The sequence below is a fragment of the Penicillium roqueforti genome (genome assembly GCF_015533775.1).
Source record: "Penicillium roqueforti strain LCP96 04111 chromosome Unknown scaffold_24, whole genome shotgun sequence".
NCBI lineage: Eukaryota > Fungi > Ascomycota > Eurotiomycetes > Eurotiales > Aspergillaceae > Penicillium > Penicillium roqueforti.
In genome coordinates this window covers 117289-135531 of record NW_024067588.1, presented here as the reverse complement: position 1 = coordinate 135531, position 18243 = coordinate 117289, and the positions used below count along the sequence as shown (strand labels likewise).

The 18243-nt window shown below is 50.3% G+C and overlaps 6 protein-coding genes across 6 annotated transcripts; 2 read left to right on the top strand and 4 right to left on the bottom strand.

Moving 5' to 3' along the window:
• Positions 1-1669: 1669 nt before the first annotated feature.
• mpkA (mitogen-activated serine/threonine-protein kinase SLT2) lies at positions 1670-3161 on the top strand (the record flags this gene model as incomplete). The annotated part of the gene is made up of 5 exons (XM_039075597.1): positions 1670-1782; positions 1841-1973; positions 2028-2094; positions 2147-2461; positions 2521-3161. 5 exons carry the CDS (start codon positions 1670-1672, stop codon positions 3159-3161), a joined length of 1269 nt encoding a protein of 422 aa, XP_038926418.1.
• Positions 3162-4791: 1630 nt separating this feature from the next.
• Positions 4792-7132, bottom strand: LCP9604111_7551 (uncharacterized protein; the record flags this gene model as incomplete). Its single annotated transcript, XM_039075596.1, has 2 exons — positions 4792-6851; positions 6982-7132. 2 exons carry the CDS (start codon positions 7130-7132, stop codon positions 4792-4794), a joined length of 2211 nt encoding a protein of 736 aa, XP_038926417.1.
• Positions 7133-8514: 1382 nt separating this feature from the next.
• Positions 8515-9755, bottom strand: LCP9604111_7550 (metal homeostatis BSD2 family protein; the record flags this gene model as incomplete). The annotated part of the gene is made up of 3 exons (XM_039075595.1): positions 8515-9096; positions 9158-9643; positions 9732-9755. The coding sequence occupies 3 exons, from the start codon at positions 9753-9755 to the stop codon at positions 8515-8517; spliced, it is 1092 nt and encodes a 363-aa protein (XP_038926416.1).
• Positions 9756-10020: 265 nt separating this feature from the next.
• LCP9604111_7549 (ubiquinol-cytochrome c reductase complex assembly factor 2) lies at positions 10021-10473 on the top strand (the record flags this gene model as incomplete). The annotated part of the gene is made up of 2 exons (XM_039075593.1): positions 10021-10035; positions 10129-10473. 2 exons carry the CDS (start codon positions 10021-10023, stop codon positions 10471-10473), a joined length of 360 nt encoding a protein of 119 aa, XP_038926415.1.
• A 335-nt stretch (positions 10474-10808) lies between these two features.
• Positions 10809-12481, bottom strand: LCP9604111_7548 (3-oxoacid CoA-transferase; the record flags this gene model as incomplete). Its single annotated transcript, XM_039075592.1, has 3 exons — positions 10809-11122; positions 11177-12356; positions 12422-12481. The coding sequence occupies 3 exons, from the start codon at positions 12479-12481 to the stop codon at positions 10809-10811; spliced, it is 1554 nt and encodes a 517-aa protein (XP_038926414.1).
• Positions 12482-13214: 733 nt separating this feature from the next.
• On the bottom strand, positions 13215-17808 carry LCP9604111_7547 (ubiquitin-specific protease UBP2; the record flags this gene model as incomplete). Its single annotated transcript, XM_039075591.1, has 12 exons — positions 13215-13312; positions 13381-13827; positions 13885-14146; positions 14201-14621; positions 14673-15324; positions 15384-15921; positions 15982-16070; positions 16129-16523; positions 16580-16625; positions 16680-16887; positions 16956-17713; positions 17787-17808. The coding sequence occupies 12 exons, from the start codon at positions 17806-17808 to the stop codon at positions 13215-13217; spliced, it is 3936 nt and encodes a 1311-aa protein (XP_038926413.1).
• Positions 17809-18243: the final 435 nt, after the last annotated feature.

Here is an 18243-nt window from a genome sequence, read left to right as displayed (position 1 = left end):
GGATTAGTGCTTGGTATTCCGTGCTCAAATAGCACGAGAATCACGTTCCAAACAGGTGTTTTTTTACAAAGATCATCAAAGAAAGCATATTGGGCTCAAATGCCGACCCTGCAATGGGCGGTTTGTGTTTAACGAGTTTTTGAGATCCAATTTTCTGGAGGCAGGCGATAAGCAATCATTGTGCTGCCATAAGAGGTGCTTCAGCCTTACGTGGGAGGGCTCAAGACTTTGCCGTGAACACTTTCTTTGCTGGACGCCAGAACTCCTCGTCCACGATGAAGCCGCAATGAAGGAGCTTAGGACTTTGTTCGATACAGCGTCTTCTCAGCAGTGGCGTCCCGAGACAGAAATAATGGTGAACCTCATCAGGAGGATGGAATCTGACAGCGAGTCCAATATCCCTCCTTCCTATTTGGTGAATATCGACCTAGAATTTGGTTTCACTTCCAAAGAGGTGCTCGAAATTGGCCTCGCTGATATCGAAGGGAAAGGAGTACTCAATTGTATCGCCAGATAAAGTGACGGAGTCATCGCGCCTTCCTCGTCGAGCCCTGTACCTCTAGCTCATTTGCAAATGTCGTATGAAGAGAAGGTCAAAAAGTATCTTACGTCGGATGGCCGCCTTCGTGTAAAGCAGGTCGTTGAAAAACCCCAAGGAGTCGGTATCTCCAACCAACCCTTTTTCCTGTCTTGGAGGTCATGGTCCTTCGACCTGTCGTATTTAAGACAATGGCTGCGGCAAGAAGGTCTTGGCTGTGTTCTCCCCGGAGATGAGAATGTCTGCTTGCTCCTTCAAGAGTTCCACACCAACGTGAGGCGGGTGCTTGGTCGTACCTGCTTCAAAGGCAGGACATTTCCTCTCAAGCTACCTTTGGTGTTTGCTTTACTCTTCGGAGATACTCATCCTCTAGCAGGGCGTAACCACCGCGCACTGGTGGACGCCCAGCAATTAGCCTTGCTGGCGAGACTGTTCGTCGACCTCTGTAAACCCCCCAGCAGGCGGGTTTACTGGCAGGCGTCGACATTGAAGACGCTATTCCCTGGCAAGAGACAGCAACGGTTGAACTTTTCCCTCCCTGCAAGCAAAAGGATAAAGCTCTCCTGAGATGTCTGTCGTCCTTTGTGTATATCCTTTAATACACCTATTTCTTTCGAATGAATTCTTCGTAGCCCTAAAAGGTTTAGACTGGTTCCTGTAGAACCTTAGAGACGTCATAGAAAATGTTCAAAGACATGTTTCAGCCACGCTTTCCAAGTCTTTGTTCGATTTGCTTTCGAGGACGCAGATATGTAGTCTGTATGGAGACGGTATACAAAGGAATAGACTCTATTTCACTCTTTCGACGGCGAAATGAATTAATCTTTGGATATTCAAGAATTCCAAGTCTTCCACAGTAGGTCTTTCGGTCCTAATTAAATTTAGAACTTCTTTGAAACTTCAAATTCATTCAGAGCGATAGTGGACTTAAACGCTTTTGCGTGGCGGATCACCCGCGGGGACTGCGGGGCTGAAACTCATCACACTTCTCTCGACTCTTCACCCTTTTTTTCCCCTTCAACTTCTCTCTTTTTGTTTTTGAAGACACCTTGGACCCTCGCCAATTCCATTTTCCTTCGTCGCCTTGCCTTCCTTCTAACACTCTACGACTCTCCGACGCGACATCCCACCATGGCTGATTTACAAGGTCGCAAGGTCTTCAAGGTCTTCAACCAGGACTTTATCGTGAGCGAGCAATACAATGTGACAAAGGAGCTTGGCCAGGGAGCCTATGGTATCGTGTGGTAGGTCTTGATGCCAGTGGATGATACTCGTTGGACACGTGCTGATGGCATAATGCAGCGCGGCTACCAACATCCAGACCGGCGAAGGTGTCGCCGTCAAGAAGGTGACCAATGTCTTCAGCAAGAAGATTCTGGCCAAGCGCGCCCTCCGTGAAATTAAGCTGCTTCAGCATTTCCGTGGCCATCGCAATGTAGGCCGCAGATCATCCTTATCATTACCTGTACGCGCTAACTCAGCCCTCTAGATTACATGCCTGTACGATATGGATATTCCCCGACCGGACAACTTCAACGAAACATATCTCTATGAGGGTACGTGGTCTGCTGCTTTGCGACGAATAGAGCTGGACTGATAAGCCTGCAGAATTGATGGAATGTGATCTGGCTGCTATCATCCGCTCCGGCCAGCCTTTGACTGACGCCCACTTCCAATCCTTCATCTACCAGATCCTCTGTGGTCTCAAGTACATCCACTCGGCCAACGTCCTGCATCGTGATCTCAAACCCGGTAATCTGCTGGTCAATGCGGACTGCGAGCTCAAGATCTGTGATTTCGGCCTGGCCCGTGGGTTCTCAATCGACCCGGAGGAGAACGCGGGATACATGACTGAATATGTCGCGACGAGATGGTACCGCGCACCGGAGATCATGCTGAGCTTCCAGAGCTATACCAAAGCGAGTATGTAACACCGGCATGCATAATTTGCCACCGAATCCCCGCTAACCCCACTTGTGCAGTTGACGTCTGGTCCGTGGGCTGCATCCTCGCCGAGCTCCTCGGCGGCCGACCCTTCTTCAAGGGCCGTGACTATGTCGACCAGCTGAATCAGATCTTGCACTACCTGGGTACACCTAACGAAGAGACCCTGGCGCGCATTGGATCGCCCCGCGCCCAGGAATACGTGCGCAACCTGCCCTTCATGCCGAAAGTGGCCTTCAAGCAGCTGTTCCCTCAAGCCAACCCCGATGCGTTGGACCTGTTGGACCGCATGCTAGCGTTCGATCCATCGTCTCGTATCTCTGTCGAGGAGGCCCTCGAGCACCCCTACCTGCATATCTGGCACGACGCCTCCGACGAGCCGAACTGCCCCACGACCTTCGACTTCCACTTCGAGGTCGTCGAGGAAGTTCCCGACATGCGTAAGATGATTCTCGACGAGGTCATCCGCTTCCGTGCGACCGTCCGCCAGCAATCGCAGGCCCACGCCGCCCAGCAGCAGCAGGTCGCTCAGCAGACTAACATCCCCATTCCAGATAACCAACAGGGTCCTTGGAAGACCGAGGATCCTAGACCTCAGGAGGCTACCGCTGGCGGTGGCTACAACCCTAATGACTTGGAATCCTCGCTGCAGCGCGGCATGGACGTGCATCACCGTTGATACCTATTTTCTTCTTTCTGACTTGTTGGTTGTTCGGCGTGTTGAAATCCGATCGTGTCTTCTACCGCGCCCTGCATGTTGATCTAATTTAGCCAAGAGATACCATCAGAGAAACAAAAAAGACTGGGACGATTTACATGGGGGTCCTTTTTTCATCATTATAACTGCGATTTCGAACTCGACTTTCTCATCTCTATTTGAGGTTCTGCGGTCTGCCCTCTCGCCCGATGTTATAGCTTGGATTGTGTCTGCGTTTGGTATTTATTTTGGTATAACCTTCTGTTCATGTCTGACTCCTTTGACTACTTCCAAATTTCAAGGCGCCATTGGTTGTGGTTTCTGGATATGATACTTGGGTCTCTGTCTATGTCATTACTCGGTGCATTGCATCTCTTTCAAGTAGGATCATTAGATAGATTGTCAATCAACTCTCCCCCCTCGTCTGCTGTCTGTCAATGAGGAACCATTTAGAACACGTAGCTCAAACATATCATTGGCCTTTGTACATAGTACTACTCTGTATGTGACAGTTGCTAGCTAATCACCCGATTTCTCTTTATCAAATCCAAGCTTCCACCTCTAACTATGGAGCATAGTTTCCCGTTCGGGAAAGTCCACGTGCCAAGCCACGTGCCTAATCGCCCGATACACACCAAAACAGGTAGGCGGTAACGTTCTGCCCCCAAATGGAGGTTATAGTGAACTGAACGCATAGATACTTCGCCCTTTGGGGCATATGGTCAAATGAAAATATACAGAGAAGATTAGCATGGCCCCTGCACTAAGGATGACACGCTCAATCAAAGAGAAGCTACCTATTTTTTTTCTCTTTTACAGGTCCTTCGTTATGGAGATGGGATGTGGGCCTTTGTAGTGTAACGTGATTGGTCCTACGCTTTTGGGAAGTCATGTGCCTATGCTGTAAGGCTGACGGTTGGGTTTCGAATGGCGTTGTCGACGAATCCACTTTTTATTTACTTGACATCTGCGGAGTAGGGAGTACTAGTTAGGGCTATGCAATGTGCTCACTAACCCTGGAACCTGTAGACCTACAGTCTAGGACCTGCAGTACTGAATTACATGTGGGCTGTTACTCATATGTGAAAATCCTAGTTAATTATCACGTCGACCGCGCTTGCCTCTATCGTTAAGAACGACATGATCTAGTTGGCTCGATTGAGGTCTTCTTTGTGTCCTTTTGATCTTTTTTGATAGGCATATTCTTGCCCTTCTTAAGTATTATAGATAGACAGCAGAAAAATGTGGAAAACTTCTCTACGTATAACCCTTGATAGGCAAAACTACAGAAGTTCAAACTTGCCATACTAGCACCTTCTAAGGCCAGGCTACATATAGGAGGCCATCTTGTAGCTTGGGGAGATAGAGATACCTCCGCCGATTGGTGCGATACATGATACAGACAAGTGATTCAGTGAACTTCGTACCGCTGCGCAAGCGATCATCGCAAGCCTTGGAAATAGCATATATCAGACAAAGGGATAATTAGACCAGACAAAATGGAATTCATATATTCATATACGCTATCATAGCAAAACTAACCGACTATAGCCAGCAGACTCGCCCTAGAGACCAAGCCAGGATATCTTATATCAAAAAAGATCAATATATCTCAATAATAATACCCCCGCCACCAAACAGCCATACAAGCCGCAACAACCAAATCCAGCATTTTAATGCCCTCATCCTCAATAACCAACTTCCCCAGTTTGGCACTCTTCCCCCTTAACCCACCACCAGCAGGCTCCCTCGCAAGCGAAAAGTCCAAGCGATCCTCATCAGACTCGTGATCTAAATCCCCGCCACTGCTATTACTCGTACTGCGGTGCGAATGCGACTGAGAAGTAGAATGATGCTGACTATGGCGCGCGAAGCGGTGCGCATGCATGGAGGTTCTGCGGAGGATGGTTGAAGGGCTGAAATTTGGACGTGAGTCTGCTGGGGGCGAGGCCGGGAGAGGTGGGATATTTGGGCCTGGGCCTGAGTGTGCGCGCGGCCGGGTGTAGGTGTTTGGGTTGAGAAGTTGGGTGAGAGGATTGCGCTTTGCGGCTGCGTGGCTGTTGTTGGAGATGGATGGATGGAGGGATTCTTCGTAGGAGTTGTTGTCGTTTGGGTAGTCGTTTGCCCGGGGGATGGTCGGGGTTTGAAGTTGGCTTTGGGTGAAGGGGGAAATGTGGTTCGGGTGCGGTTTGTGGACTGCGTGGTGGGCGTGCGAGTGGAGGTTTGCTGCTTGGAAGGGGGTGTTGAAGCGGAGCTCGGCGACAGTTACGGCGGGGGGTGCTTCTGTTTCACCGTTTGTAGGGATGAAGCCGCCGGGTGTTGGGATCATGTGTTTGCACTTGAGGCTTCGGCCGTTCACGCTGGTTGTGAAGGTACATGTGCCATTCCAAGGAGACGTGAAGACGTAGTAGCCGCTTTTTAGCTTGGAGGATGGACCATCTTGGTTAAGGCCGTTGCTGAGATCCGTGGCAGCGGAGTCGTCGAATGGCTTCGATACGCAGAGCTGGCGGCGGAATTTTCGTGGGCCGGTTGACTGCTCCTTTGACTGCTCGGTGGCTAAGGTTTGAGGAATGGCAGAGTTGGGTAGGCGTCCAATCCCTGTCGGAATATTGACCGCTAGGTTGGATAATGAAGGCAACTCATTGGAGCCTGCGAACCTGTTATACCCCGGCGTGGAGATCTCGATATCGACGGTATTGCGGTCCATTCGTGGGGTTGATATAGTTGCCACATTCCATTGTGTACCGGACGTGGGATCGCGTCGGATGAGCGTGATATGAAAGCCAGCATTGCTAGGAGGGTTTCCATTTGAGTTTCTATGGCGGTTGGGAGATTGTCCCGGACTTCCTAATGGTGATCCGGGACGGTTATGCGAGGAACGCGGCCGCAATTGTGGTCTAGTAGAGTCAAGGCTATGACGGCCAGCCGACAGCGCCTCGTACTTTGCCTCATACTTTTCCTTCCAGTTCTCTCCTCGACTCTGCAATTGTTCGGCAAACGCGCTCCATCGGGATGTCCTCTTAGACGGGTCCTCGCCTGCTGGAGAATTGGCCCATGACTCTTCACCAGGCGGCAAGGAAGGTAAAGGTCGCCACCGAATACCGCTCTTACCACCAGACTCTCCTGATACACCTCCAGACATATGTATATTAGCCACTGGAGTTCCAGAGAAAGATACATTTTCCGCAGTAACCTGCGGCATGGGGATTGGCCGTGGAGGCAAGGTGGGAGAAGCAGCGGCATGTGGCATAGAGATTGGCCGTGGTGGTAAGGTCGGCGAAGCAGCAGCATGCGGCATAAAGGCCGGACGTGGTGGCAAGGCAGGAGAGGCAGGTTTATCCTGCAACACAGGGATCGGACGTGATGGCAAGGCAGTGGCATCTTGCTGAGGCGTTGTTGGCGAGCGCTCGGGGTTGGGATCACCTCCTCCACCAACTGGTTTCCGGCGCACATTGTTCAGCCGCGCGAACTCGTGTTGTACAGGGCTATCGCCGCCCGCTTTCTCAAGGCGTTCCTTTCGCAATTGGGCCTCCTCTGCGCGCTCTTCTTCTACTTCCTGGAGCAGGGTATCATCGTCGGGAGTCGCGACATGGAGATAGTAAAGAGAGGCGTTGATCGCCTCAGCAGAGACACTAGACTTAGTCGGTGGTTTGAGAGGCGAGAGAAAGATGTCTGCACATATAAATAGCAGTTAGTTATGGTTTATTTTTTGGGGGGTTGTTAAAGCACGGTAACGCGCAACTATGGGGCTTTGAAGACCAAAAGAAAGAGAGCATAGTCTCAATATGGGATTGACTCATACCTTTGCTTCCTGGCACACGCACAATGTACAGAGAGAGTGGTTCGTGCTTCTCGTGGGTAGGATTGCGCGGATAGGCGGGGGGATTTGATGCGATAGTGGTAACCGACGACAGTGATCGTGCCTCAACGGGGCCCTGAGGGATGGTAGACATTGCGGACAAGCCCGCGATCCACCCCGACAAGGAACGCAGGTGAATTATAGAAAGACTGGGGTTATGTTGGGGTTGAGGTTAACAAATAAACAATGGGTCTCTCGGCAGTGGGCGGAGTTGGTCATGCCGCCGAGGAAGAAGGGCCTGGTGTTTTCTGTTTTCTCTTCTTTTCTGCGCTCCTTTCTGTTCATCCAATGGGGTGAAGTTACACAGGCGAGAAACAAAGGAATGCAAGGGCAAAGGACAAGGATATAGAATGCTGCCTATCGTGGCGCAGTATGCGCGGGCAGCAACCCTTGGGCTGCGATTACGTTGGGATCTACTATCTATTGTAACAACCTACAATATAGATGGAATCTGCGGTCGCCAATACAATTGACGCTGGAAATTACCGCTGTTGGGGCTATGAATGGCTGTCAATCCCCCGAAGACCCCCCGTGACTGAAAGAAATTCACCGAAAGCCGCACTTTCCACTAACTTCCACCTCATCCATGACGACTATGTTACAGCAACATCCATATTTATATTTTGCGCCCAATCTAAGCCCTTCTAACCCTAACAACCTTTCCTCGGTTCCAACGCCAGACGAAACAGCCACCTCTGTGACTCCTGCGCACGCGCTCTGAGAGCGCCTTTCTTTTTTTAGACAGCCGTCGCCACGTCTTCGTCATCAAGAGATCCTCACTTCGCCCTCGACGCTTTGCACGCGCATGATATACCCGAGGCCTGGTGCGACTGGACGGTGTGCCTGATCCGAGTGCGGAAGACCACCATACTGGAGCAGCGATGAGTACTTTCTCCGCTTCTACGTTTTCTCGGATGCGCTACTAGGTGTAAAGGCAAGGTATATCCTATATAGGTATTCCGTTCAACGAGGGACCATTGTCCTATCAACTGAGAGCGCATAGTAGGTGGGTGCTGGGCACTGTAGTAGGCGCACTATGACTGGGGGCACTAGGCCGCGGCATAAAATGATAAGACGGACCTGTAGCCGAGAGAGAATGGGTGGCGCTGCGGGATATTTCACTCTAGAAGGAATCTTGAATGAGGAAACAGTGCGATGATCATAGAAGCTGATGAAGTGGTTAGTGGAATTCTAGGAGACTCGACTTAGGGTTGACATCACTACATAAATATAACTGCTATGGTTCATTGTTCATATATTTGGTATCTTCAGAATAGCTACACGGTCAGAGACAAAGATAAAATGGTGTGATAAAGTGAAAGGAAAAATTGAAGGAATGCAATCCGGAGGCAGTACTCCTAGGGGGTGTCGATACAATAAGAAACTCCATGCTGCAACGCCAGACATTTCCATGTCCATGTCCATGTCCACGTCCCAAAAAAAAAATTGATTCAAGTGAGAATCCGTATATCGATATTAGACAACAGTCTCGGATCGTTCGCCCTCTGCAATGACTGGTACACCCAAGCCACGATCCGGGCTCTGCAAAACAAGCTGTTCATGACGTCGTGCCCGCAGGAAATCACTGACCGCACGGATTAAGATGAACCAGCCAACAATCATAAGAATATATGAAATCCATTCACTGGTGCTGATGCCAGAGATGGCGCCGTTCCCTCCATTACCCCCACCCTCACCAACCGAATTAGGGTCGAAGTTGTGGCTGTTGGGGTCAGGTGGAGGGACATATTCGGAGCCTCCACCCTCGGAGCCGGAACTGTCGCTGCTGCCACCTTTCATGTAGAAGCCGTATTGAACAAGAGTAAGACCGAGACCCGCTCGGCTGCCGTTCTTTGCGGCATGGGTGGTGTGAAGAAGATAGGTCAGCAAGAAGCCAACGAGCTGGAATGACATTGAAATCATGGCGTTCCAAATAAATGAGAAAACAGATCCAACAGGCAATCCATCGACATAGACCTCGTCTGACGAGATACCAGGAGCTACAATGGTGGTCTCCCAATATGGCGGTGTCGCATCAGCTGCGGCTTCTTCGTATGACTATAAGATATCAGTAAATAAGTCTTTCTTTTTGGGTCAAAAATATCAATGATCAACTTACAGGAGGAAGATCATCATTCTTCTCACCCCGTTCAGGCTTGGCAGCAAGATTGGCAAAGACTCCATCATTCGATGAGGCGATCTGCCGACTCCCTCCCGAAGCCGGGGTCGTAAAACTTGGTAATAGCGTCGGTCGCCTGAGAAGCCCTGATTGAATCTGATCCTGCGGATCGCCTCTCGAGTCCGACGAAGAGGCCGTGGTGGTAGGGCCGTTATCCGGGGGAGCACGGAAGTCGGAGTCTGCTCGCATCAAGCGCTGTCGGTCATCCGGCTCATTATCATCATCGGACCCGTCTTCGTCGCCAAAAGCATCGGCGAGTGTCTGTTCGTCATCGTCGTGTTGCGGATCGTGGTGTAATAGCCGCCTTGACGATCGTGACGACGAGCGGGATCCGGAACGGAAAGACGAAGGTGAAGAGTTGCTATGTTCAGGTCGCGCGTTCAGCGGATAGGAATGTGGTCCTTCCTCTTCATCCTGGGCATTCACCTAGACAGTCGCGGTCAGTATGTTGCCGAGGGATCCCATCCAAGGGGCTTGTTCTGATAGGGGATCAGCGGGGAGGGGGATTGGGTACCCGTGAATAGCGCTGCGAGCTCATGGCGAGCTGAGCGGGAAGCGACCCTGAATAGAATCAGAAAGGAAATTGAGACAGGAATAACTTAGGGCGAAAAGAAAAAAATGATATAATGAGAGTACAAGGGGATGGCAAAATGACGGGGTCGACGAGAAGGCAACAGGAATGGATGTGGCTGTTGATGCCTGATGCGCCAGGCCAAAATAGACTGTTCCGGTCTTTGCCTCAACTTCCATGAGGAAGATCCTTCCCCTAGACCACAATTATCGTGTGATATCGCTTGTCCACCATGGCCAAAGCACCTGTGAGTATCTTACCCAACATCTGAATTATCCCAACACCATCGAAAAGCCCCCCGATGCTCAATCCCAAACAAATCTCCTAACAAATCATCCAGGCCCTCAACCCGCGCTCCCTCCAAAGTCGCCTCACCCACATCCTCAAGCATTGGCCTTCCGACGCAGTCCGCCCGGCTTCAGTCTCCGTCCAAGCCTATATCGAATCCCGTCTCAAGTCCGCAGACAAGTCCGGCCCAGCAATTTCCGAGTCCTCCGTTAATGCACTTGAATCGCTGCTGAATAACCGCTACGCGCGTAAATATCCCATGCCGGAGAAGCTGCGCCGGCCAGCTAGTAACCCAGACCACTATGACAATGTCATCCGTGAGTTCGCAGAGGCACCGAACCGCGATTGGTTTGGCCGGTTACGGAAGAGACTGGCTGGTATTATCCGCTTGACGTGATGCTTTTCTTCTTGCTGTTATGTATAGACTTTTGGTTCTTTGACGTTGGAAAACTTGGAAACACTTGGGAAAACTTGATGTATTATTGTCTCACTGGATTTGGGTCAGCATTATGGGGTTTTTTATATGATGGGTTGCATGACATGTACCAATACCTTTGCTCTTTTTTTGTTTATTGTACAACTAGTACTATCCTTTCTACTCGAATGTATGAATTTTTGTCAGAGCAATGCTCCTCTTGATGCATATCCAGGATATGTCCTTAATTTGAAACAATCTAACTCCTAATGTCTATATACAAAACGCTTAAAGAATCGTACAGTGTGCATGCGAATTTACAGCATGGGCTTCAGGTCGTCGGCGACCTTGAAGGGAGCATCGGTCTTGGCCTTGATCTCGTCGACGGTGACACCGTCGGCGATCTCAATAAGAGTCAGGCCGCTGGTAGTGTCAACGTCGAAGACACCGAGCTCGGTGATGATACGGCTGACGCAGGCAGGGCCAGTGAGAGGGAACTCGCAGGTCTTGACAATCTTGGGGTTACCCTTCTTGTCGGTGTGCTCCATGGTCACGACGACCCGGGTGGCGGAGGGGTTGGAGACCAAGTCCATGGCACCGCCGAAGCCCTTAATCTTACCGGGGACCATCCCTGTGAGAAAATGTTAGTTATATGCATAAACGAAGGAATTGCGGGAAAACGTACAGTTGGCCAAGTCACCCTTGGCGCTGACCTGCATGGCACCAAGGACGGTCATGTCGACACGACCGGCGCGGATCATAGCGAAGGACTCGTCACTGCCGAAGCAGCTGGCACCGGCCTTGAGAGTGACAGTCTCCTTGCCGGCGTTGATGACATCGGGATCCTCCTCACCCTTCTTGGGGTAAGGGCCGAGACCGAGAACACCGTTCTCGGACTGCAGGACAACCTCGATGGAGGGGTCGACGAAGTTGGAAGCAAGGACGGGCATACCAATACCGAGGTTGGCGTACATGCCGTTCTTGAACTCCTTAGCGGCACGGCGGACAATACGCTCGCGCTTGTTGGCGGTCTCACCCTTACCAAGAGCAGCGGTGTCAGCACCCTCCTCCTTGGCGTAGGTGTACTTCTCAATCTGCGTGGGGAAAGTGCTCTGGATGACACGCTTGACGTAGATACCGGGCAAGTGGACGGCAGCGGGATCAATCTCGCCGGGCTCGACGATGTGCTCAGCCTCAACGATGGTCATCTTGGCGTTACGGCCCATGGCGCCGTTGAAGTTGTTGGCTGTGTGGCGGAACAAGCAGTTACCAAGTCTGTCGGCCTTCCATGCCTTGACGAAAGCGTAGTCAGCCTTGATTGCCTCCTCCATGATGTAGCTCTTGCCATCAAACACCTTGGTGTCGCGGGGCTCGCTGTACTTTGCGACTGTGCCGTCGGGGTTGTGTCGCAGGGGCACCTGACCGAACTGCACCACGGTACCAAAGGCGGCAGGTGTGTAGAATGCGGGGATACCCGCACCACCGGCACGGCAGCGCTCAGCGAGAGTTCCCTGGGGGCTGAGCTCCAAGTCGATCTGACCAGTGACATACATTCTCTCGAAGGTCTTGTTCTCACCAACGTAAGAAGCAATCATCTTCGAGATCTGCTTGGACTCGAGGAGCAGACCGAGACCAGCTCCGTCAATACCAGCGTTGTTACTGACCACAGTCAAGTCATTGATAGAGGGGTTCTTCAGGACAGCGTCAATCAGCGTGTCAGGCACACCACACAACCCGAATCCACCAGCGAGCAGAGTCGTGCCAGACTTCATGTCCTTGACTGCCGCCTCGGCGGAGGGGTACACCTTGTTAATATCACTGCGGCGGACACTGCTAGAGAATGCGCGGGCAATGAAACGTTGGTGCTGGTAAAAGGCAAGACATTGTCAGTCTCCACGACTCAAAAAGAACTATAGGGCAGATCACTTACCTGGGCAGGGTTGGAGAACTGACGCGCGAGGCGCAAACATGTTGCCACTTGGGAAGGCATAGTGAACGACTTTTAGATGAGAGATTATACTAAAGAATCCCAAGTCCACATCAAGGTGTAAAAAGATCAAACGCCTGTGGTAGCGGCAATAGCCACTTCTTATATTCCCGCACGGCAGTGTGAGCGGTATCGTACCCGAGTGATATTCGTTTCCCCGGAAATGTGGATTCCCGGCTCTCTCCCGCCTACTATGAACCGCCCCGATTTCAATACATTTAACCCCCGGAGCCTCTGAACTTATTGACTAACTATTAGAAATATCCCAGAGAAATTACTGCAAAATCATACACACATCGCATTCTTTTTTTGATACTCATTATCTTCGGAACCTCCATCGGCGGATCGACTTCCTTTCGCCGCTGCCGAAATCACAGCCGATCCGTATCCGATTACCGCGGCCGCGGCTTGTGGAAATCGGGAGTGCTAAGTCAGCTTAATAATATGGTCACCTGATGTTTTCCAAGGTTTACCCGGGACAACAACCAATTAAAGGAGCAGGACGGAGTACGGAGCGTACTCCGTAGAAGATCAATAATAGAGAGAAAGATCAATTCGACTATCTTACTCTAAAAGTACTCCATGGTATCTTCAGCCTATGTACATGCTGGATAACAAAAACATTTCACACCTCGCAATGCAGTAATATCCACGTGCAGACATAAGATAATCGAGAATAGAATTCATGCAATCATGTTATCATGCTGTCCAAGGTGCTGTGCCACACAGTAAGAAATTAAGTCGGACGGATCGATTTCATTTCGTCAACACTCTTGCGTTTTAGAGGGTTGACAGCGGCCGAATCGAGGGGCGCGGCATTGGAATCTACCAAGACTGCTCCGAGTCAGTCGCCGGACGAGGTCATGTTGTGGTCTCCGGGTCGGATACTGTGTTTCCCGTACCTGGAGTTCCATTGATGCCTGCCGCTTCCTCATAGGATGGGGGTTCCATATTCACGTCTGGCGCAGGGCTGGTAGGCTGAACACCCTCCATGGAGGTGGTTTGTTCCAGACCGGCAAAGTCGGACATGTCAGATACCTCACGGCAGACCGGATTTGCCAAACGGTCTTTCATGCTATCGTTGACATAAACAAGGAAATACGGGGTCGGAGGGTTGCTGGTCGAGTCGTTCTTGAAGATCTCATCCACGTTCTGGACTTCGGTGACGTATTCGTCATTGTATTTGCGCCATATCTTCTTGTCAAAGTCGAAGATGTAGATATAGTAATGGCCGAATGAGACTGAGCCATGATGCACAAAAACGGCATACAGTCGATATGGGAGGTTATGGAAATCGGCAAATTGGCTGGAAATCATGGTCTGCGTATCCTGGATTTCTTGGTCGACAGCTACAAAAAGAGTCAACACGTCTGTTTCAAAGGAAGTAGCAACGCCAGAACTCTTACCTCGCAGGTCGGTCTCTGCCTTGTGGGCAAGAGACTCGAGACCTTCCAGTAACTCCGTGCTAGCCACAGCATTCATGGAGTCGGACCTGAACTCCGCTCCGGCCTCAGTGTCGTTCTCATTGCCGGTCTCAATGCCGTTCTCATTGTCGTTCTCAACGTCGTTTTCGTTGTCGTTCTCAACGTCGTTCTCAATGGAGTTCACATCTTGAAGTGCGGTTTTAACTCTACGGAACAATGTTGCAACATCGACACCGGTGCCCTCCTACGGAAAAGAAAAATGTTAGCCGTGTAGACATTGACTGAGAATATTCGATACCTTTGTCCTGAGAAGCTCTTCTCGGCGAGCCTCGAGCCTCTTCAGAGACGCCTTCCACTCCCAGCATTGAGTTCGTCGATCCACAACATCTGGATTTTTGGTGTCCATGTATCGATCCATGTAGATCGTTTCAAGCAACCCGAGATGGTTTGTAGATTTGAACGAACATTTCTTCACAGGATCAAACTGAACCCGTTGCACCTGGATCTGGAGAACAGGCGGAAGCTGGCTGATGGAAGCGAATTGCTCGGCCACAGAGTTTTCCACGCTGATCTTTTGAATATCAAATGCCCCATCGATGGCATCGTAGATGTTTCTAGATCCGTGAGCAACATCAACCTTGATGTCACACCATCGTTCGTCCTTCGAACGTGTGCCTTTATCGGTGGAGATGTAAGAGCGGGTTTGGCCGTAGAACAAGCTGATGAGAGGGTTAAAATAGGTACAATCGTGTACGGCTGTCATGACTTACTCTTTGACCTGGTCAAGCTGTTCACCGTCACTGCCAATGCCTCGAGGCTTGATGGCGCACTGGCTTTGGAACAGAACCTTGTTGATGACTTCTGTCACATCCTGTTGGGCACCAATTTCCACCTCCTCCTTCAATTGTTTTTCCCGATCAACTTGAGGGAGGTTGCGAGGAGGGACGGGGGGTGGTAGTATTTCCGATGCACTGTCGTCTAGGTCGAGATTCATGTCCTGGGGAGATCCTGCTTCTGCTTGATCCGACATTTGGTCCAAGTCTGGGGGGTTGTTCTCCTTGTCTTCAATAAAGAGTCCAGGTGCATCGTCCATGCTGTTATCCGAGACCAATGTTATATCGCTTCCGTTATCGCTGGCGGTCGCGTTTCGAATAGGTACGGGATCAGTTTGGACAGAAGATGAAGCGGGCTCCATCTGCCCACCGAGAAGGGACTGCGGAGGCCCAAGGGGCCCTAGAACAGGAGCACCGTTGATTTCACCAAGAATATCGGATCTAGTAGCAGTTATCGTCGATCGACGACGCATTGCCGCCTCATTGCTTGGGCTAATCAGGGTCAACCGAGCAAGTTCCTGGCCGGGAGAAACCGATATCTGAGATGAGGTGATCATGCTACGAAACAAAGTCCGGAGCTCATTGAGGACTGCAAAGGACAGGGTCAGTTTGAGACATATAGCCATCGGCACTGACAAAGTAACTTACATCGCTGAGATCGCTCGACCTCCTTCTTCGTCACCTTTCGTGATCCCACTTGTTTATTTGCGAGGTTTTCCTCGTCATTCAAATCCACCTGGAAGCGTTCAAAATCCAAGACCAACTCACGGAAAGGACGGACGGAGAAGTAGAACTGCAACAGGCTGTTCAAATAGCATGTATTGCCGATGTTCTGTAGTCCGACTGGCCAATCTTTCATGCTTCTGTCAGGCTCATTGGAGATACCTGCCATATTCCTCAACGTCGAGCTGTCCAGTTGCTTGGCAATGATCGTCAGAGCTTGATTGTATCTCTCGGCATCCCCTGGGTTTTCATCGATGCAGATAGTATATGCGGCTATGATTGCCCCATCGTCGACAGTTCGATCAGGGATTTGGAGTAGACGATAGGCATCACCAATGTCCATTTCACCAGCAATCATCTCTCCGGTATTGATGAAGTGATTCAATGCGACCGATTTGCGGGACTCGGCAATGAGTGCCACGGCGCGTTTCGCCAGTTCTTTGGTAAGTGGGTTGTCATTGACCTAATTTATAACAATATTAGCTGGCGTCCGACTCACAAATGAAGCGATCGAGAAACATACCTTTGCGGTGTACATGGTCATGACGAAATCATCTGGGGTCTGATCCTCAACCCCCAAGAAGACATTCGCTTGTTCAACGGTAGAAACACCTATTGTCAAAATTAGCACACATTAAAGTCTAGAAATGACATGACTTGGTCAACACACGCTCTTCTGATGCCGCTTTAATACGCGCACTTCCCCTAGAGTCGCCAATTCGCCACAACTGCTGACGTGCTTCAGTCTCTTGCGTTGTAGAGCTGAGGAAGGCATAGAATTTGCCAATGATGCTGTCATCAGTGAGGTTTGGATCATCGAAGTGGAGATTGAAGTATTGATACGCGACGACGACATCCTCAACGGTGTACTTCCCTTGTTCATATGCTCCCTGGACGGCTATGTCAATGATTTCCTTGTCTTCGGCACCACGCAGAAAGCCGACAGCGTTGAGAGCAGACAAGTACAGCGAGGTTCTGCCAGGATCGACTGAGATCTGTCGATTGTATGCTTCGACCACAGTCGACGAGGACATATCCTCCATCACCCCCAGGTCTTCATAGAAACTAAAGAAACATGTATCAGATCCAGTCCTATCAATTTGAATATAGGGTGTACGAACGGAGCATGAGCCATTTCAAACTCCTTATAACGAATAGCTTTCGGATCTGGAGCGGGAATTAGTTCGGATTTTCTAGGGCCAAGGGGCACAATGTACACACAGTCTTGCGCTTCTAGAGCGCAGGAAATAACGGGGATGGCAGAAGAAGGAAGATCGGGAATCTGGCTTCCTTTTCTTTCCGAGGCTGGTCTATGATATATCAAGACCAGTAATTCATGCAGCAAGTCGTCGAGAAAGAGACGCAATGTGTCTTGGTAAGGTTTTTCGGCGACAGAGGTCGGTTTGGGTGGGTGCCATGCCCCGGTATCCTGAGTCAATTCGTCAGCGAAAACAACAACAGTGAACGATATGAGAAAACAATATCTTGATAACAAACCTTATCATACACAAACTCAAGAAATTCAAGTAATTCTTTACAAGGAGCACCTTCCACGCCGAAAGAGTGCATGAACCTCTTATTGACAGAGGAAATGGGCTTGCTGCGTTGTGGGTTTCGTAGGGCATTGGTAATGTACAGACGCAGATTATCCAATACATTGATCGGCTGCGGATCACCCATGCCTTCCATGGACTCAGCATACGCTGCAGTGGCCTCTTGGGCTCGTTTCCGCAATAACTCTCTATCGGTCATCAAGCGGATGAATTCCGGGCTCAAAATCGGTGAAAGAATTCGCAAAGACACCATAGCTGAGCATGAGATGTAGGAACATTGGTAGTGATACGTCTCCGCGATCTGCCCCTTGGGAGTTTCTTCTGGTAGCGCAAGGCCATGCTTCTGCCGTCCTGATTTGTAGACCAAATGATGCAAGTGTTTCCCCTGGTTCTGACCGAATGCGCCCATATGGCTGGTGTAGTTGACCACCACTTGAAGATGAAAACGACACTTTGTGCATATGGCTGAGACCTTGGACGAAGTACCAGGCCTTCTCCGGTGCTCTGCCTCTGACATGAAGGTCTGGTCTTCTTTCAAGGCATATTCGTGTCGACATGCTTCTGGTGATATGAATCCAGGTAAGCCTTTGTAGCCTTGTGGATAAATGGGTGGAGTTTCTGAGAGGAGATTACGGCCTGTGTCTGGATCGTGTGCTGGGTCATACAGCTGGACATCATAAATGAGACGTGGCGCAGTCTTTCCTGTATGATTGATAGAAAATATTGTAAGCATTCGCTCGAGTTATATTCCGGGTTTGCTGGTCCGAGCTCTTACCGGCCTTCTGTACAGACGCCATGAAGTACTGTGTTCGGGCCTGTAGGCCTCACGCAGTTTGAATATGCGCTTTGATGCTATATGATTCTTCTCAAAGGTTAATTCTCATCGAAGCTCAGAAAAGCACGCAATGCAACAGCTCAGCTGTGATGACAATATTGTCAAATGATGAAATCGCCACTGTATGGTATGCGGGGAGCCCACTGCACTTGGCAGCAAGCACTGGCAAGCTTTGGAACTCTCTCCTCCACGAACTTGACAGTTTTGAGATCAAGACCCACTCTTAGAAGGCAGTAAGCAGTATCTAAGGGGATTCCCGATGATAGCAAATGAATCAAAATGTTCAATATGAAAGAGGCATCAACATAACCATGTAGAGCTCCGTTGGGTGGGCGGTGGCGGTCAGGTATGGCAGAAAGCCGACTTCCAAAATCCTATCGCCAACCACATCTCATAC